Source organism: Seriola lalandi, unplaced genomic scaffold, assembly GCF_002814215.2.
Source record: "Seriola lalandi dorsalis isolate HSWRI2012SDOR001 ecotype SW California unplaced genomic scaffold, Sedor1 jcf7180002054825, whole genome shotgun sequence".
Classification (NCBI taxonomy): domain Eukaryota; kingdom Metazoa; phylum Chordata; class Actinopteri; order Carangiformes; family Carangidae; genus Seriola; species Seriola lalandi.
This window is the reverse complement of record NW_019525378.1, coordinates 323,938-342,655: the sequence shown is the minus strand read 5'-3', so window position 1 is coordinate 342,655 and position 18,718 is coordinate 323,938. Positions and strand designations below refer to the sequence as shown.

At 41.5% G+C, this 18,718-nt stretch overlaps 1 protein-coding gene across 2 annotated transcripts in view; it reads right to left on the bottom strand.

Annotated features, from left to right (window-relative positions):
* Positions 1-1,743: 1,743 nt before the first annotated feature.
* The window catches only part of cacng8b (calcium channel, voltage-dependent, gamma subunit 8b), an 18,969-nt gene continuing 1,994 nt past the window's right edge, over positions 1,744-18,718 (bottom strand). The window contains exons 2-6 of one of the 2 annotated variants that reach the window (XM_023426456.2): positions 11,269-11,570; positions 10,168-10,392; positions 6,107-6,190; positions 4,739-4,879; positions 1,744-4,423 (exon numbers count right to left, since the gene is read on the bottom strand). In XM_023426456.2, the coding sequence (XP_023282224.1) occupies positions 3,627-4,423; positions 4,739-4,879; positions 6,107-6,190; positions 10,168-10,390 (1,245 nt within the window). In that variant the 5' untranslated portion in view covers positions 10,391-10,392; positions 11,269-11,570 and the 3' untranslated portion in view covers positions 1,744-3,626. The remainder of the gene's footprint in view (positions 4,424-4,738; positions 4,880-6,106; positions 6,191-10,167; positions 10,393-11,268; positions 11,571-18,718) is intronic. The other variant, XM_023426458.2, reaches the window with a different exon arrangement.

Here is an 18,718-nt window from a genome sequence, read left to right as displayed (position 1 = left end):
CTCAGAGTGTGTCTCCTGTTGTCTCCAGGGGAAGCCAGGGTCACTACTCCTCCACCCCTCAGTCCCACACACAGACAATTGATCAATTTAGAAATGTCCCAATCACTGTCCTCACAGCCGGCCCACTGGAGAGTTGAGAGGCATCCGGACAGTCACATTCACTTACATGATCACCTTTACACACACAAACAGGCTGCTAACTCCCAGTGGGCAGAAACTGAATCCACATGACACACTATCCTGGTTGTATATATAGCTGTTAATAGTTCTACTGAGACTGTGTGACAAGTGGTGTGCAGACACTAGTTGCATGTTTGCAAATGGAAATGGGCTTCCAAGAATTCTTGACAGAGGACCTGTAGATTGAAAGTTGAAGCTCACAAAACAGAAAAACCGAAGCTGTTATGATTGATATGTTGCCAAAAATATTAATGACCATATATTTTAAGATGTATAACCCATAGCTGTGATAAGGAATGGTGCCTGGGTAGTGAATGACATGAGTTTGCTTTGGCAGCCTCTCATCGTTCCTCCTTGAACCTCTCATCGCTGCATCACTGTGAATGTAACTAGATTGCAGAAGGTATGATAATAGCAGGGAAGGGCACTGCAGATAACTAATCTTCAAGGTCCAGGAGCACTGCTAGGAATCTCAGGCTCCTTGTCAAGGATGTGACACCGCCTTCCTGTTGCCCTTATGCATCTCTATCATCTCTTGTCTCTGAGGGTACTCTTTCAGTTCGATCCTCCCTGGAAAGATTCCCACATTCCCCACTCGTCCTTCCAGTGATGATCCCTCTGAGGTCAAGCAAAACCTGCCCAGTGGGATGAAGTGACCAAAGCATGACTGTACTTTATAATTGTTCATGCAAAATTATGCATGAGGTACCAGATGGGCCCATCAGAGAAAAAACAAACTGTACTCAGGAAGGGCAGTGGTCACAGAAAAGCACACTGAATTAACTTTCAGTTGCTTTTCTCATTATCCTGTTTGGCAAACACCACCCATCTGCCACTATCCATATATTAGCAAGTTTTATGAGCCTCAGGTGTGACAGAGAAGGTTGAAGTCTGTTTAGGATCACAGCATGCCAAAGATTAGCCAAGGGACCTTGAACTTGAGTAATTACTAAGAGAAATGTTTGCTCACCAGTGTGTGTGTGTGTTTTATAGCTCAGCAGTGGAGAGTAACTAAGTACATTTACTCAGGTACAGTACTTCCATACTATTTTGAAGTTCATGACATTTGAGTATTTTCAATACAGCCTACTTTATACTTCCACTCCACTACATTTCTGTGGCAAATATTGTACTTATTTGACACTTATTTGGCAGCTATTTACACTAATTACTATCATCTTGTGCGTATGTGCACATGTTAAACTGAGATTTAACTCTAAAACTGAGCAAAGAAAACATTTCCCCCCTTCAGCAGATGAATATGAAAATAACCTTGTAGTGTCAAACTCTGACCAGGTGAAGGAGGTAATAAGCAAAACCCATTTTTGAGTGAAGGAAGACTTTGGTTTAACTTTTTCAGTGCAGGATTTTTCTATTTGTACTGGAGTATTTTTAAAGTGTGTCATTGCTACATTGACTTAGTAAAGGATCTAAATACTTCTACCACAGCTGTTGTAGTCTGTCAACAGATAATCTTGAGGGATACTCAAAACACAGCTATAGGCTCAGGCTGTACTTCATACCAAAAAAGCAAAAAAGAAACAAAAGACAGCAGTCTGTGAATATGTCTGTTATTGTTTTTTTTTTTATAAACTTCGTGCAGTACAGTGTTTAAGTTTATCACACATTTAGATAAACCATAATCATTTGTCTAGATATATCTATTCTCAACTACATACTATTCATATTGCCCACATAAATGCTATCTGTGTGCAGTTTTATCACATTTTTCTTTTTCTGAAATGAAATCAAAGAAATGAAAACGTATAGAATCTGGAAGCGTCTGGTTGTTGTTTTTGTTTCTTCATTATGTCATGTAGCAGGTGTGTTCATGGTTTCAACCCAGATCTGCAGTCACCCGGGACAGTTTAGAAGTGAGAGTTGGGAAAGGGGGTGGTGGGTGGTGGGTGGGGTGGGTAGTGGGATTACATGTCTTTACATTTTCATCAATATAAACAGAACAGGTCAGAGTTCAGACTCAGCAGTCAGCAGTCACAGGGGAAGCACAGTGAAAAGAATCTTTGGGGAGGTTAAGGGATCGTCTGTGCGGTGAATCTGTTATTGGTCATGTGACAAAGTATGGGGAAACACTGCTCATGTGACCAAATAAGGGCAAGGGAGCGGCCAAGAGGGGTGCCGTAAGATGGGCGGATGAAACCACCCAGCAAGAGTCCAGGGAGGGCACCAGGAACGAAACACTTGAGCCAACCCCGCCCTGCCCAGAATGCATACCCAGTCTGAACAGTGGTCCCGAAAAACGTATCTATAGACTTTACAAATATATGTATGCGTAAATTACAATATACAGGTATCTTTTCAAAAGGTTTTCTCTATAGTGTTTTTTTTTTTTTTTTTTAACCCTCTCAACCCACATATACATATTGTATTTTTTGCCACTGAAAATGATGAGTTGCATGTGTCACTTTGGGACTCTTCATAGAAAAAAATGATTAGGTTTTTTGTTTTTCTGCTCAGGCAGCAATCTTTACCTGATTCTGTACAAATGTATTATTCTATGTCTCTTTTTTCTGCTTCCTCCAGCCAGAGGTTTCTGTTAATGCCCAAGAACAAACATCTTCAACACGACTATAGCTACAAGTACTACTGTTAACACTGATTAGAATGGAAATAAGACTAACAGAGGCCCATAGAAAACTCAGACTCATAATAACAATGAAGTTGGTCAGTCATCTCAGTCACTCACATTATTGTTGCATTTCTTTCTGTATCAATATTGGAAGACAATTTACAGTATTCACATCTGACTTCATGTTATAAATGAAAATTATATAATATGAAGGTTAAAAAAAATAATACAGGCTCTCATTCTCCCACATATTGTGCACACTCATGCTTGACACAGTTACACACAGCTCACTGACAGTCACAGTGGCTGTGCATGGAAGAAATTCACAGTAAAAGTTGTCAAGATCTGAAATTAAAGTGAAAAAAACAAAAAACAAAACACGAAAATTAAGATTTCATTCCAAACTATAGTGTTTGCAAATATAGCTAGCCTGTAATAACGCTAAGAATAATCACAACAACAATTTTACATTAATAATGATCTGGTTAAATTAGCAGTAATATTGCACAAAAAAATATGTGAAACATTTTCATAATAGCCCAAGGTTAATTGCGTTTGATCATTAACAAAATAAATCATTTCTAGCACATTAAAATATCAAAATAGTTTTATTGTGAAAGTTCATTGTTGTTGTTATTATCACTCTGTTATTACTCTTCTTCTTTTTGTTCTCAGTGAGATTGAGTAGACTAAATAACAGTGAACATGGAGGGAGAGATATACCGTTTTGTTTGTCTGTCTGTCTATTTCCTGTTGAGCCACACAAACACAGTGCTCCTCTCTATCTGTCCTCTTTCACCACTACCCATCCTCTCTCTTCTCTCCCTTACTCCTCGCCTCCCCCTATCATACCCTCTTTCTACACAGGTGTTGTCTTCCTATTGAGGGTGTTAGAGTTGCTCTCCCTGTCTCCTTTCAGCCTGTCCAGAGTCCCCATCCCTCGCTCCCTGTCTACTGTGGATGAGGTGAAGGGTGGAGGGCCGGAGCCCACAGAGTTGGGCATCGGCGCATTTGAGTTGGAAGAATTTGAAGGATTGTGGGACTTAAGCGACGGAAGTGTACCGCTCATCATCACTCCCCCTCCACCCCCATCCTTTGGGAAGCAGTTGTGGAGCTGGTAGAGCGTGGCCCTGTCCACCGTTCCATACATGGGCGGCAAACCCCCCAGTTTGGGGTCACGGGACAAAGTGTAGAGGGAGATGTCGCCTCCAGCCAGGGCCGTGTGGGAGCGAGAGTGGGGGTTAGGTAAAGTGGACACTGAGATGGGGCCCTGGGAAAGCAGCGCAGAAGGGGGCAGGCCAAAGTTCTTGCCCCCACCTCCCCCTACAGGTGAGGGGTCTCGGGAGCGGGAGGGGTCAGTGGAACGGGATGAGGAGCGGGATCTGCGGCGGAAACGGTAGCTGGGCAGGCGGAGCATGGCGTGTGTGGTGCTCTTGAAAATGTCGGTGCGCGAGCGACAGCGCAGCTCCTTGTTCTTCTCGATGTAGATGTTGACGGCCAGCACCCCAACCATCTCGGCCATGATGAACGACAGGCCTCCAAAGTAAAAGGACCAACCGTAGGAGTACTGCCACTTCTTATCCTCGTCCTTCTTAGGAGAGATGTCCCCCAGTGCAGCCGAGATGTACACGATCACACCAATTATGTTACTCAGACCTGGGAGAGCAAAGAAAAATGGTATTTACAAAGGAGCTAAACAGACCCAGAAAGACCAGCTTACAGTGCTAATGAAACATTTGTTTGACATAATGATTTGTGACATTCTCCGTAAAGACAACTGGCACGATATGGACGGGATGGCGAATGTAAAAAACTCTATTAAATTGACAGAACAGTCTAAACATAACTGGACACTTCAAAACAAAGCATAAAAACTGTTATGGCACATGATGTTCTCCAGACCACCACTCACACATGCAGACAGACCTGCACACAAGCAAGCACATGTATTTATACACAAGATGCACATACCTGCAGCCACAAAGAGGATTCCTGCCCCAAGGATGATGTTCCTTTTGCTCTTATAGAAACGACTAGCAGCAATGCACACCCCTCCCATCAGCAGCAGGATGGCACTGAGGATCGGGAAGATGTTGGAAGCCCTGACTACCCCTAAACAGAGGACAGAGTAAACGGTAAACAGCAAAAACTAGAAAGAAAAAGGAGTATAAATGCGTGTAAAATGTCATGGGACCTCTGTGACAATATCTGACTTGTCTTAGAGTTATAAGTCAATTATTCTTGGAAGTAATGCAGTGTTATTGTTTCTCATTTTATCTTGTCACTGTTCTCTCTCCTTCACTCCCTCACCCTGTCAGAGCTGTGAGTTACTTCTAATGCAGACTACTACTGATTCCTACTGCTGGAAGATTCAACTTGCAAAATAGGGTGGCTTTTATTGTGAGGCAGTCACAGGAAACAAAATATATTTATCAAAAATGCACCGACAAACAAGACAACAATCTTTTTCTTCAACAACTGCTATTACCGCTGCTGCTGTCTGGAAACTACTGTGGCCGCTGCAGCATCAGATTGTGGTTGCAAATATATTTGACCGTGTTCTCTATTAAAACTGGTTTGGCTACGCTTTAAAAAACATACACCAGTTGTTTCTCTGTTGTATTTTTGAAAACACAGCTGCTCAAGGAATGTTAACTGTAGTATTAAACTGCACAACAATCACAAAACAGCTAACTTATACTATCTAACCCAGGTTTGGAACCTAGGCAAGGAGGCAAGAGTCTGAATAATAGCCACAAAGAGAATAAAAATAGTTAAAGCTGCTCCATTCACATAATACTTGGTGAGGAAATTAATTACTTAGTTCTAGGCACACGATTGAATCAAACCCTTCCCATGTGGCCTTCAGTGCTTTCAGGAAGTCTGCCAACCATGCACACACATGCACAAGTGAACACACACACACACACACACACACACACACACATTAACACTCCTCTCTCATCTAGGACAACTAGGCCACGGGAGAGAAAATGCCACCTAAATGCCAGCAAAATGTCTCTGCAACATTGTAAACAGAACACAAGCTTTTCCTTATGTATGCACGGGCACACGTGTAGCATATCATGGAGCAGAAAGATACCACTGCAGGGCACTGAGTATGAACTAGGGCACCCCCATCTCCCATGACTTTCTGTGCACACGCTCACATGTTTATTTCTTGCTGAGATTATCGTCTGAGGAATGAGCAATAAAAACACCAAGCTTAACAGGTTATGGAGAGCAGGTTTAGGCTTATTTTCTCTTCATTTCTCTGCTTCTTAGCAAAGCTCCCCTCTCTCTCATCATCCACGCCTTGTAATGCTGCTATCGACTTACGTAGGACGTACTCTGCCCCATCATGGTCAAAGTCTGCATCCTCTGGGAAGTGGTTGATCTGAGAACACACTCCTCTCTTCACTCCTGGGATATAAGAGGAGAAACAGCGGTGACCAGACACAACAAAAGACAAGAACTCATAACTGCAGCCTTAAGAAAAGAGAACAGCAAATATCCTCCTGAGAGACAAACTGATTGACACCTCAACACAGTCATATCTGTGCTAGAAAATCCTTCTTTTACTCCAAGCGTACAGTATGTGCCTGATGATAAACTTCAACATACTGATAAAGAACATCACACGAGTTAATGGTTCTTCTAGGAAATGGAAGTTAGTAACATCACATACACACATGTAAATACATACAAGTATGCAGACACACAGGCAGACAGATAAGTACCCGCTGGGGTCTTGCATGTAGACAGACAGACGAACGGAGGGATGCACGCACGATGATGACAGCACACCACTGTTGCTGATGGATGGATTGTGAGAAAGATGGAGTGATGGAATGAAGAGACACAGACGGAGGGAGAAACTGACAGATGTGGGATGAGCTGGTCTCTTTCTCACAGCTCTTATATTTCCACAGGTTGGTCTGTAAAGAAACAGATGGAGGTACAAAGGGGTGGGACATCAGTTGAGCCACACAGATCAGTGTTAGCAGCCTCAGACAGAGCTCAACGTACTTCAGACTGTTTCAGGTGAAACATGCCCACGCGAATGCTGCTTCAAGGAACTTGTTTAAAAACATTAGTGTAAGTTAGCATATGTTAAATGCAGGACCCCAGTGGTGAAAGAGGTATTTAAGTAAAATTACCAATGCAACAATGTAAAAATACTCTGCTGTATAAGTAAAGGTTCTGCATTCCTAATCCTATTCAAATGAAAGACCAGATGTACTATCAGCTAAATTATCAAGTAAAAGTATTAGTTCTGCAGAAAAAAGTTTTTCTGCAGGGGCCAGAAAAAAATACCATATTTCTTTCTGGCCCCTGTGACTGATATATATTATATCTGACGTTTAGATTGTTAGTGTGATGCACCAATGCATAAAGTGCATTTTACTTTATATGCAATCAGGTAATTTAACCTAGGGGTCATGCCCCCCCAAAGGGTCACAGTATAAATCTAAGGTTCCTGAGATGTTTATTGGAGTTGGAAAGAAGACAAAACAAAGTTTATCTATGCAAATTTAAATTCATTTTTTAAAAATATTTTTCTAATATTTGTGGTTTTAGGGAAAAATTGGACCGTTTTACCTCTTTGAACCTCAGACATTACACAACAATTAGATGATATTATCCAAGAAGTTTAACCGGTAAATCACTCTTTGGTCAAACAGCAAGGGGCCGTCACCAAATATATAAAAAATGGTTTAATATATAAAAAATTTCTAAAAAGTCTGTCAATATTTTATATGGAAAATACTAATTTAGCTGTTAGATAAATACAGTGGAGTAGAAAATATAATATTTAAGGAGCATAAAATGGAAAAACTCAAGCACAATTTTGAGGTACAGCAGGTGAGTACAGTACACTGGAGGACTGATTCCTTATTCCCTGAATGACTTGAATGAAAGCTCTAACATCATCTCACAAATTTCTGTGCTACATGAACAAAAATCCTAAAAATAAAATAAAAATAATTATTGGCATGAAAGTCAGGGTAACCCCACCTTCAATAAACCTGCAGATGCTCTGGAGAGGACAACAGGACACATCTCTATCCACAGCATAATGTGCCACCCACCCGCGGGCATAAATCTTTTAGAGCTAGCATGTCCTGCATTTCCACTCCAGCTACACCTCACTGCATCACTGCACGACTACTGAGCATCTATCTTGGCTGAACACTCCACAGACATCAAGGATACTTGACCTCTAAGCCATGCCAAGACACTGTCTGCTTTACTGCACCACAATGTGAGAGAAAAGACTGAAAGAGAAAGAAAGAAAACGACGAGGAGGGGAAGAAGAGGAGAAACCAGTGAAAGATGAAATGAAATGTTTGGGGGAGTGATACAGAGGGATAGCAAGTGGAGAAACTGAAAGAGTGAGGCAATGGAGGGAGTGGGTGGGGGTGCACTGCAGAAGAGCTGCAAGGGCTAGAGCTTATCTCTAATTGGCTGCTTTGCTATCAGGAAGCTTAGAGATGAGGACAAATTAGCTTTGTACAATGACCAAGCACAGGATGGGCCGCGGATGCTGTATAAGGAGAGCCAGGAGTTTTTCCTGGAGACAGAAGACCCTTTACCTCAGTTTCTATGTGAGCAAAGGCTCAGCTCGCTAACTCACACCACCCCTTTGGCTGTAGCTGCTTCACTCCAGCCCAGCCTTTACTGTTGAGTGTCAGCCAGTCAGTGTAATGTATAATGAATTAGCAGCTTGTGTTGCAGTGACAAAATTGAAGATCGAGAGATGGCCACTGCCAGTTTCTGTATCTTCTGCCACTTGGAATGGGAAGTTGATGGGTTAATGTGGGCCTTTAGTTTCAGCACTTTAAGGAAATTACTGCAGCCTGAACCGAAGACAATGATTAATGATTATTTTGAGTGAACGTTACGCTCCAGTATTATCTAATTTTACTGCAATTATGCAAAACTGTTTTTTTTTTTTTTTTGCCACTATGGCACGGTCTAACAGATACCAAAAGGAATGTGCATATGTTGATGCAAATAATGATTACTGGTTTTACAGCAGTGCTGCAGTTTCCTAAAGTCAAGTGAAAGACTGACACTACTGAACTTCAGCATTTGTGTTCTAACTATTTACACTGATCCTGCTTGGCTGAGCAAACAATGAAAAAAGAGATACAAGGTTTTTACAGCAATGACTTCAGTTCAGTTGGAGCTGATACGTTAAGTTAGATTCATCACTATCTCCACCAACCCGATTAACTGGTCAAATACTTTTCACAGCAGATTCAGAAAGACAAGAGTTTGTAATGATAACAAAGTCTAAGTACAGAAACCTTTATATTATATATTGCGCTGTAATGAACGCCTTCATGTTTCAATGATCTGTATACAGTGATTTAATAAATACATCTGCTGTCTACATAGCAGTAGATAAAGGGTCCAGCTGCTCTCGTCCTCCTCTGAGCATCACTTCAAATCACACACATCCAAACCCTCACAGCTCAGTCTGAATTACTCTCCAAGGGAAATACAGTCCATCTAGTTGTGAAGTGGGAGGAGCTGTTGGCTCTGTAAGTATTTTTCACCACTCTGATTTCCCATTCCAAAAATTTCTTGATTTCCTCAGTTTTACTTATCATAGAAACTTCAAGCAGTAAACATTCATTTTCTATGCAAAGATATAGTGGAGTAATGGCATCCTGAGCAGGGAATGAAGTTACACCCCCTGTGTATGTGTTGTAATCTGAGTTTCTCTGTTCTTTGTTTTGGTATCCGGTCTGTACGTGTGCATGTAAGTTCTTGTGCACGCCTCAGACAAAGAAAGAGATAAGACCAGAGCACAGGCATACCAGTCGTGGGGACTACCGGCTCAAATCCCTGGTAGGCTGGTGGACTGTCAAAACATCCATAAAGTTTTTACCAGCTCCGTCAGTGTCATTCATGAGGCCGGTCTCAGCAGATAAGTCCAAGGCTGAATTTCTTTCCCAGTCCGACTGTGATGATGTGAATGATGTTTGTGGGCCTTTGGAGCACATCTGGGGCATGGAAATGCTCCAACTGTGAGTTGTGTAATTTCATGTGAAATGCCCTCCCACTCCACAACTCTATTCTCTGTTGCCTGAAATAAGATGAATACGATTTGAAAGAACACTTATCCAATATCCAGTTTCTCCCGCTTAACTTCAATCTCTACTCTCTGTCCTGAAGGCAAGAAGATCTAGTCTGACAACATTTGGATCTACTTTAAGGGCTAAATGGCTAGAATGTTGACAGAGCCTTATTGCCCTATGCCAAACTTTACTTCACACACTAAACTGAAATGAGCAACATCAACCAAAGCAAACTTGTTCCAACGTGCATCTCCAACAGTCCAAATCCCAACAACAGACCCAAGATGTTTCCCACAGCCTCTTTTCTACCTTCCAGGCAGCATATCCTCCACAGTCCAGAGTGGGTGAGCGCCCCAGGGTCCTTCTTGTCCTTGTTGTGGGGATCATCCTGGGTGATGTTGGCTGTGCTGTTGCAGATGAGGGCGCGGGAGTACAGCCAGTAGTCCGTCCCTATTGCCACCGTCATCAGGCCGAAGGCAGCGAATGCCCCCACGGTGGTGAGAAGGATCTGGATCCCCTTCTCACACACCATGCCTTCAGAGAGAAAAGATAGAGGCAGAAGGACAGAAGGGAGAGGAGGAAAAGGGTGAATGTTTAGGAGTGCATAAGAGAAAGAGAGAGAATAAACAGGTGTTAACTGTGGAAACAGAGAATGAGAAAGATTGGGATAACCAAGCAGGAGTGTGTTTGCATTCGTACACAAAGTACAGTTTATTTAAAAAAAGAAAAAAGAAAGCCAACAAGCAGGTGAGATGATGAGGGGCAGGAAGAGGTGAGGGAGTTGAAGAGAAAAGACGAGAGCCAGAAGGAGGCGGATGTGGGAGGTGCATAAGTGGGTCTGTGATGTGTCCTTGGAGGAGAGTTGGATGACTCTGCTGACTTCGCTTAACAAGACAGAATTGATGTGAAACACAACAGATCACACCCTCCCAATCTCGGTCTATTCCATATTCATGACCCTGACACCGTTCTCCCCCTCAGAATCATAAGGGCTAGAGATGAATACACACACACACACACACACACACACACACACACACACACACACACACACACACACACACACACATATACATATACATACAAAGCAGCTGTAACATGGGATCAGGTTGTACCTGTTAAAGTCTTTATTGGGAAGGCAATCTGGGTGCACCTTTTACATACAAACGTGAATGTACACTCTCACACCAATCACATCACACAGTTCACTGACAGCTCGTCACCCTGACCCACGTTTGTCTAAGTTGCTATTAATTTACCTCAGTGGTCTAAAATTGCTACAGTAGATATTTACTACTTGTGTTAAACCTCAAAGTTTCCCTTTCACACTGAATGAACTGATACTGTCAGAGTTTTTAACAGGGTAAAGCAACATCTGAAGGTGCAAAGTGTGATAAAGTGAGACTTTACCTGACGGCGAGTTTCTATCCTTCGACTCAATTTTGAAATCTTTCTTTTCCTCGTCAGTGAAGAACGTGCTGTCCCCTCAATCCGGACAGCATCCATCGACTGTTCTCACCCGCTCCCCTCTCTCCTTCTTGCACTTGTTATCTCTCTCTTGCCTCTTTCTCTTTTTCTCTCTCCCTCTCTTTTTCTTCCTCACTGGAAAGGTGGTGTCAGTGGAGGTTGTGGCTTGAACGGTTGTCCCGCTCTCCGTCGTCTGCTGTTAGCAGGAAGCTTGAACCAGAGAACCCATGGTCACTGCTCTGCTGCTGCACATAAGAGAAAGCAAAAGACAGGGATATATTGCATTTTATTAGTTTAGTTACAGAAGTATTATCAGGCCAGATGCAAATAACCTTACCCTTTATTTGCAGTTTTGTAAATTTTCATGCTTGTCTAAACTCTGGCTTTTTGCCTTTTCTTTTACTGCACTCTGTTCGCACACAGAAGAGAGAGTGACCTCCTCTCATTGAACCATCCTGTTTAAAGAAAGATTGAAGGAATTCATTCACAATTCACAATTAATCAACAAACAGTTTGGTTTAAAAATGTTAGAAAATAATGAATATTGCCTTTTACACTTCTCTGACACCTAAGACGATATTAAAAGTTCTCATTTTGTCCAAGCAAAAGTCAATAAGCTGAAGATATTCAATTTAATATCCCATAAAACGAAAGAAAGCAGCAAATACTGATAACTGAGATGCTGCTACTGAGATATTTTTTGGCATTTTTAGACATGCTAGTGACATGGCTCCAGGGATGACAATGTCGGACTTAGACATCTCAATAACTATTGGCTAGATTGCCGTGAAATTTGGTACACACATTCATGTTCCCCTCAGGAAGAATTGAAGGCTAATCACTTTGGTGATCTCCTGTGGCTTTTTCTCTCGCACCATCAAAAGGTAAAAATTATGATCTGTCAAATACTTGATTTACAGCCAAATGCTCCAGCTGCACATTGAGTTTGGTAGTAATTAACAAATGCTAACATGCTAAATTAGATTGTGAACATTTTGCCTGCTTAATATCAGCATGTTAGCATTATCGCTGTAAGCATATTGGCATGCTGACATTAGCATTTAGCTCAAAGCACCACCGTGTCTAACTATAGCTACACAGAGCTGCTAGCAAAACTGTAGACTCTAATTGTTGTTGCTCGAAAATGACTTCAATCACGTAGGCTTCACCGAACAGACTCTACCGATTCATTTTCTGTCAATCGGTTCAACGAGTTATTCTCTCAGCTGTACGTTCAATACTACAGATGCTTTACTTTCATTTTGTAGAACCACATTGTTACTGTGTTAAAACAGATAGTAATTACAGTAGTGACAGTGTTACTGTCTGAAGACTGAATGACTCCAGAGCGAGTTGTACTGCATCTAGTCTGAATAAGAGGAGCAAGAGGGGGAGGCAGAGAGGACCAACCCGACATTGTTACCATAGCAACATTGAATTCCAAAGTCTGGATCAGCATAGAGCGAGGGGGGAAAAGGAGAGGGGCAGGCAAGAGATAGAGGGAGAAAGAAATGGAGAGAGCAAAGCAGAGAGAGGACAGAGAAGAGAGAATGGAGAGAAAGAGGCAGAAATGAGGGGGAATATTTCAAGTCACTAGTATGAGTGTTGACTCTGAAACCCCAGACAGACAGACAGACAGACAGACAGACCAGTGCGCTAATGCTCTATCAATAGATTTGTGTGTGACCACTGCGACACAGATGCTCCCAGACACACACACATACACGTGCACTTAAAAACACACATGAATACACAGTGTCTTTTCTTGATAAATTAAAAAAAAATGTGCAGATGAAGCAACACCCATTATTCAGCAAACATTATTTAGCAGACATAATGCAGTGCAGTCAAGTCTGTTAATATTTTATGATGCAATATGGCACCGTGATCAAAATAGGTTACATCCTGTTTGCATTGTGAGACCCAAAACAGAGCTGCCTCAGAGACAGAAGGAGAGATGGAAGGAGAGACGGTGTGTGGTGTGTGTGTGTTTTTATGTGCGTGTGTGTGTGTGTGTGTGTGTGTGTGTGTGTGTGTGTGTGTGTGTGCATTTCCTCTCCAGTGCATCTGAGGATGGGTCTAGTCCAATCTTATTGAATCCCAGTAATATTCCCCTCAGCTCCCCTCAGTTAGACAGTTAGCCTCGTATCTCTGCGTTCAGGCTCCTTATTATGTAAACTGTCAAATGACACCACCACAGTGCAGCTTATTTATACATTGTGGGTTCATATGTGCAAGTAAACAAGTGAATGTGATTATGCATGTGTGTTTGTGTGTGTGTGTGTGTGTGTGTGTGTGTATATTTGTGTGTGTTGTATGACCTTCCAACCCTATCAACATACTGCCTCTCCCTGAGGAAAATACTTGTCCAGAAGGGGATTACACTATCTCCAAGGCCTAAAAATGCAGTATCTAGTGTGTGTGTGTGTGTGTGTGTGTGTGTGTGTGTGTGTGTGTGTGTGTGTGTGTGTGTGTGTGTGTGTGTGTGTGTGTGTGTGTGTGCGTGGTCTTTGACTCCAGTATTTAATGAATGACCTTAAGAGTAACCTACTAAGTTATTCCCCGTAGCAGAAACTCCCCTGTGTAGGAGATCATAATTGTCATTTAATTATCTGTAATTTCTATTTTCCACCAATAATTAAGAAAGAGGGAATGAGGGGGAACGGGACCAAGAGAGCGTGAAAGAACAAGAGGGCAAGAAAAAGACAGAAAGTGTGAGAGTTTAAATAAACTGGTTAGACTAGGGGACTGTATGAAAATTATTAGTGAGGGGGAGAAATAGCGATGGTACTATAATTCCGTTTTTAACTGTTGGAGTGCAGGAGAGAGTTTGCATTACATTTATTATTAATTTACACATTTACACCTGTTTACAGGTCTTGAGGAGTATTTCTGCAAATGTGAGAAAAGAAAGTACAACACTAAAGCTTCAGTGCAGTAGGAGACCTTGGTGTAAGTACTAAGTACTACATCTATTCAATAAGTGAAAAGAGATCAGGTAAAGCAGAGCACAGTAAGTGCTCATTAGGCATGTTTGGGTGTTGGAGGTGTTAGGAGAGGAGGTGCTCTCGGAAGAGGTGAGTCTTCAAGAGATTCTGGTCTGATAGCATTTGTTAGCTTGTTCCACCATCGGGGAACCACAAACGAGAACAGTCTGGTCTACCGCAGCTGAGTAAGTGTCGGCTGCATCTGAAGACTACAATTTTGAAAATCCAAGTGAGCTCACCAAACCTCTGTAGCCCACTCCTCATCTCTGCATAAGGCTAGCTCAAGGCTACATTAGCTGCTACTGGCATAACACAGCCTGATCTCTAACAGAAGAGTTGGTGGATAGCGTTGCATTGTAGGTACTGTTGGCACCAGATTTTAACAATAACGAAGAATGTGTGGAATAAAAATGACGTTGTCTCTGGTTGTACTTCATCGATTTTCAATCTTTTTTTTAAATGTTCATTATGGTCCAACAATGTTGTAAGAGTGCAATGCTAAATCTGCAGAGTGTTTCTTCAACAACCCTGGGAATGGCCTTGCTTTTTTTTCAATAAAGGTTCAGACTTCTTCACCACCCCTGTAATTTCCATATAATCCCTAATAACAATAGATTTGCCTAGAGGGTGAGACATTCTGGGTAATTTCAGTTTTAGATCATAGCTGGATTAAACATATAAGTAGGCTATATGATTCCTTTTCCCATAATGCCGAGCTTCCAAGAGAGAACTTACCCTTATAGTGTTGCTTTTATAGTATGTTTGCAACACTCAGAGGACTCTGGGCCAATTAGCTGCAGCAGGATGTACTGCAGTAACAAAGGCCAAGAGCATAACGTTGGGAGCTAGCTGCTGCAGGAACCATTACAGGACCAGGCTCTCACTTGTCAGAAAACTTCAGTTGTAATCAGATCTACCTGCGTGACTCATCCCCAGCATGACAGAAAACCTCGCTTGTATAAAATATAAGCACACCCATTGAGTTGTGGCTCCAATAATGCAGTCATAAATCACACAGGAGATTTGAATTTTGTAGCAGCTGCTCCATTAGCTATTCATTGCATAAATCAACTACCAAACTGCTTGTTGAATAAATGATGACATTTGTAATAAATTTTTCCACACATGTGAAAGGCAATGGTCCTGTGTGGGCATGTGGGAATGTTTTCAGTGTAGATACACAACAAAGTCACACTACATTGAGCATTGCATTTCCAGGAGAGGAGATATGTCTCGTTTGCAAATGACCAAAATCAGGATTGCAGTTAGTGGAAATGACATAAGCTAATGCTGATTGCTTGACCAAGAGAAAAAAAATGCACTAGGCCTACTTGTGATGACAGCTCTAAAAATACAAGCAGCGTATTCTATTCTGAGTGCTTGATGCCAGCAGTGAACATTAAGAAAACATGCCTAAATATTCAGAGCAGTGACCGAGATGATTTCTCTCCTTAATCATGAGAAAAAAGCCACACACCTGAGCTTATTGCTGAGATCCTGCAGCTGGCAGGCACAGACACATTTACGTTTGTACACACTCACATGCCGACACAAACACACACACACACACACTCACACACACACACACACACACACACACACACACACACACAGGTGCACAGAAAAAGATCAACACGCAAACAAACCTTTGGCATGCAAGCGCATATGCAGCCTCAAACCCCCACAACTGTCAAAATGATGACAATAAAATCATAAAATAGGTCATCTTTAAAAGGCACTTCAAAGCAGAGCAAAACTGCCATTAAGCTCATGTGAAGAGTCCACCAAGATCCTCAGACTGCATGTGACCAAGTCTCTGCCTGTCTGAGCAGAACAGCCTGAGGAGGCAGTGACAGTAACACCTTGGTCTAAGAGGCTCCAAAAATAAAGTGTCTCTGGATGACCTGACGCTCATGAACTCATGAACATATGCTTAAACACATGCGCACGTGCAACCATGCACATGCATAAAAACACCCATATTCACTGGGAATGTACTCTCCAGCAGCAGCCCTAATACAACATGGCCCCTGAAATTTATGTTTTTTGTACAGAAAGAAAGATGTTGTTAATTCATTCTCCTGCCATTCACATAGGGGAAAAAAAGACAGTAACTCTTAATACAGACTGTAGGGCTGACACTAATAATGATCATCATTATTAATTAATAATTTAATCTACAATATGTCAGAAAATTAATTGAAAGTTTAAAAAACATGCCCACTGCAAATTCCAACAGTTCAATAAGGATTGCAACTGACAATTATTTGCATTATTTCTTGATTAATCAATTAATCGTTTGGTCTATAGAACGTAAATGTACAGTGAAAAATGCCTGTTACAGTTTCATAGGTTGAAGTCTTAAGACCAAAATTTTAAATCCTAAAGACCCTTTTCAATTTACTATCACATAGAACAGAAAAGCAGCAAATTTTCTCAAATGAGAAAGTCAAACAGGAGAATATTTGGTACTTTTGATGAAAAACAACAAATTATTAATCGATTATCAAAATTGTTGAGCTTTGGAAGTTCATTTTTGACCATTGAAACAACAGTTTACAAGGAAATCTTAATTTTGTCCTTATGCATTTATTTGCTTCCCTGCTGAGAAAAGATGAGAAAATTGCTACCACTCAGTCTTTATGCTAAGCTACATTAACTGCCAGTTGGCTCTGGCTTTGTATTCCTTGGCTGGGCATGGTAACTTCATGGGAGTCCTGTCATCACCAAAAGTAACCCCAGGGAGTCACTACAGCCAGCCAAGAAAAGTAGTTCTAGCACCTAACTCCATGTAAAACCACAAATTGTCTTTTTTACACTGTTGATTTTGTACGGGCTAAATAAAATATATAAATACTAAGATTTTTCTACCTTTGGACAGACCCAGGCTTACACTTTCCCCATTTCCAGTCTTTATGCTAAGCTAACCTAACCAGCTTTGTATTTTCTGTACATGTCTGACAATGATATCTATCTTCTCATCCATCTCTCACCAAGAAAGTGATACTCATAATCACGCTTTCAAATAGGTCTAAATAATCTTTCCACTCATGGTCGACTTGCTAGCTTTTTCAAGAGCCTTCAATCACATCTCATGGTTTTCATAAGCAAATAGAGTGGATGATAAATAATAAATGTGCAAAGTCTTGTGATTTTTTGTGAAATCAATCTTCAGTTTTCCATCAATAAACTATTCTCCTCATCACAACCAGACCGGTTAACAGACGTGTCACTCATTTATTTAACCATTAGCATAATATTACAGAGCGACACCTTAACTAGAAGTTTGCAACTTAGATATGAGCAATCTCAGCCACATAAATCTATTTGACCTAAATCCTGTAAATGGTAAAAATGTTGATGAAGTTTGGTCTGATGAACTTCAATATTTTACATAACTGAGACTCACACACACCTACACTCTGTTGTATCTAGTGATCACAGGTCTCATGTTGTGTATCTCCAGTCCAGTAAGCGTGCTTGCCTGTCAGACATGCTAACGCTGTGTCTGCTTTATGTTTACGCTGCATGCCTCTGCACACAGACAGGCCAGTGTACAATAGATCACTGTAACGATACGGTTCAGTCACAGACTCTTACAGCCCTGATCACAGAGGGTGCGCTAACTTGCACAAAGCACTTAAAAACACCAAAGCTGGGGGTTAATTGCTGCACGGGTCACAGCCATTGAGACAAGAGTCAATTAGAAATCTGTGGATAAAAGCCTCTGCTCACTAGAATTATAAACAATGTAGTGTACTGAATCTGCAAATGCAGCAAGCCTGTGTTTAATTTGAATTCAATTAGGTAAAATTGCAGGTTCAGACTTTATCACCAAGTAAATAAATAAGCAGGAGTTTGTTTTGGTGCATAGGTCATAAGTTACACAGTAATGTGATTGAACAGAGGTATTTTGATGATTACATTTGTTATGGGACCCTGAGATTATCTTGAGATATCTGGTACCATCAAGAAAATTGCAGCAACAGCATTGAACAATAGCTACATGACAGATGTGATGATCATTGCAGAGAGTGAGAGGAGACCTGACCACCAAACCAAAATACAGTATGAAAGGAGAGTGAAACAGTGAGCCAAAACAAGTGGAAACATTAACAAGTTACATAGATTCTTTCCAATTGTTCTGGACCGCGCGTGCATTAGATGATTATGATTTGGCCAGCGCTTAAACACAACTAGAGCCTGTGTGGGCTACGCACCAGTATTGACTGCAATGAGTCACCTTACAGCGTAAACAGCAGATCTGAGAGCCGGCTGAGTTTTGAAAGTATTCCAACATCCACAGGAAACGATCATCAAAGCCACACTCACACATCACACACATAGTAAGGACGATGTTTAGTACGTGGGACGAGGAGGGGCTGAGGGGGTGTGACCAACAGATG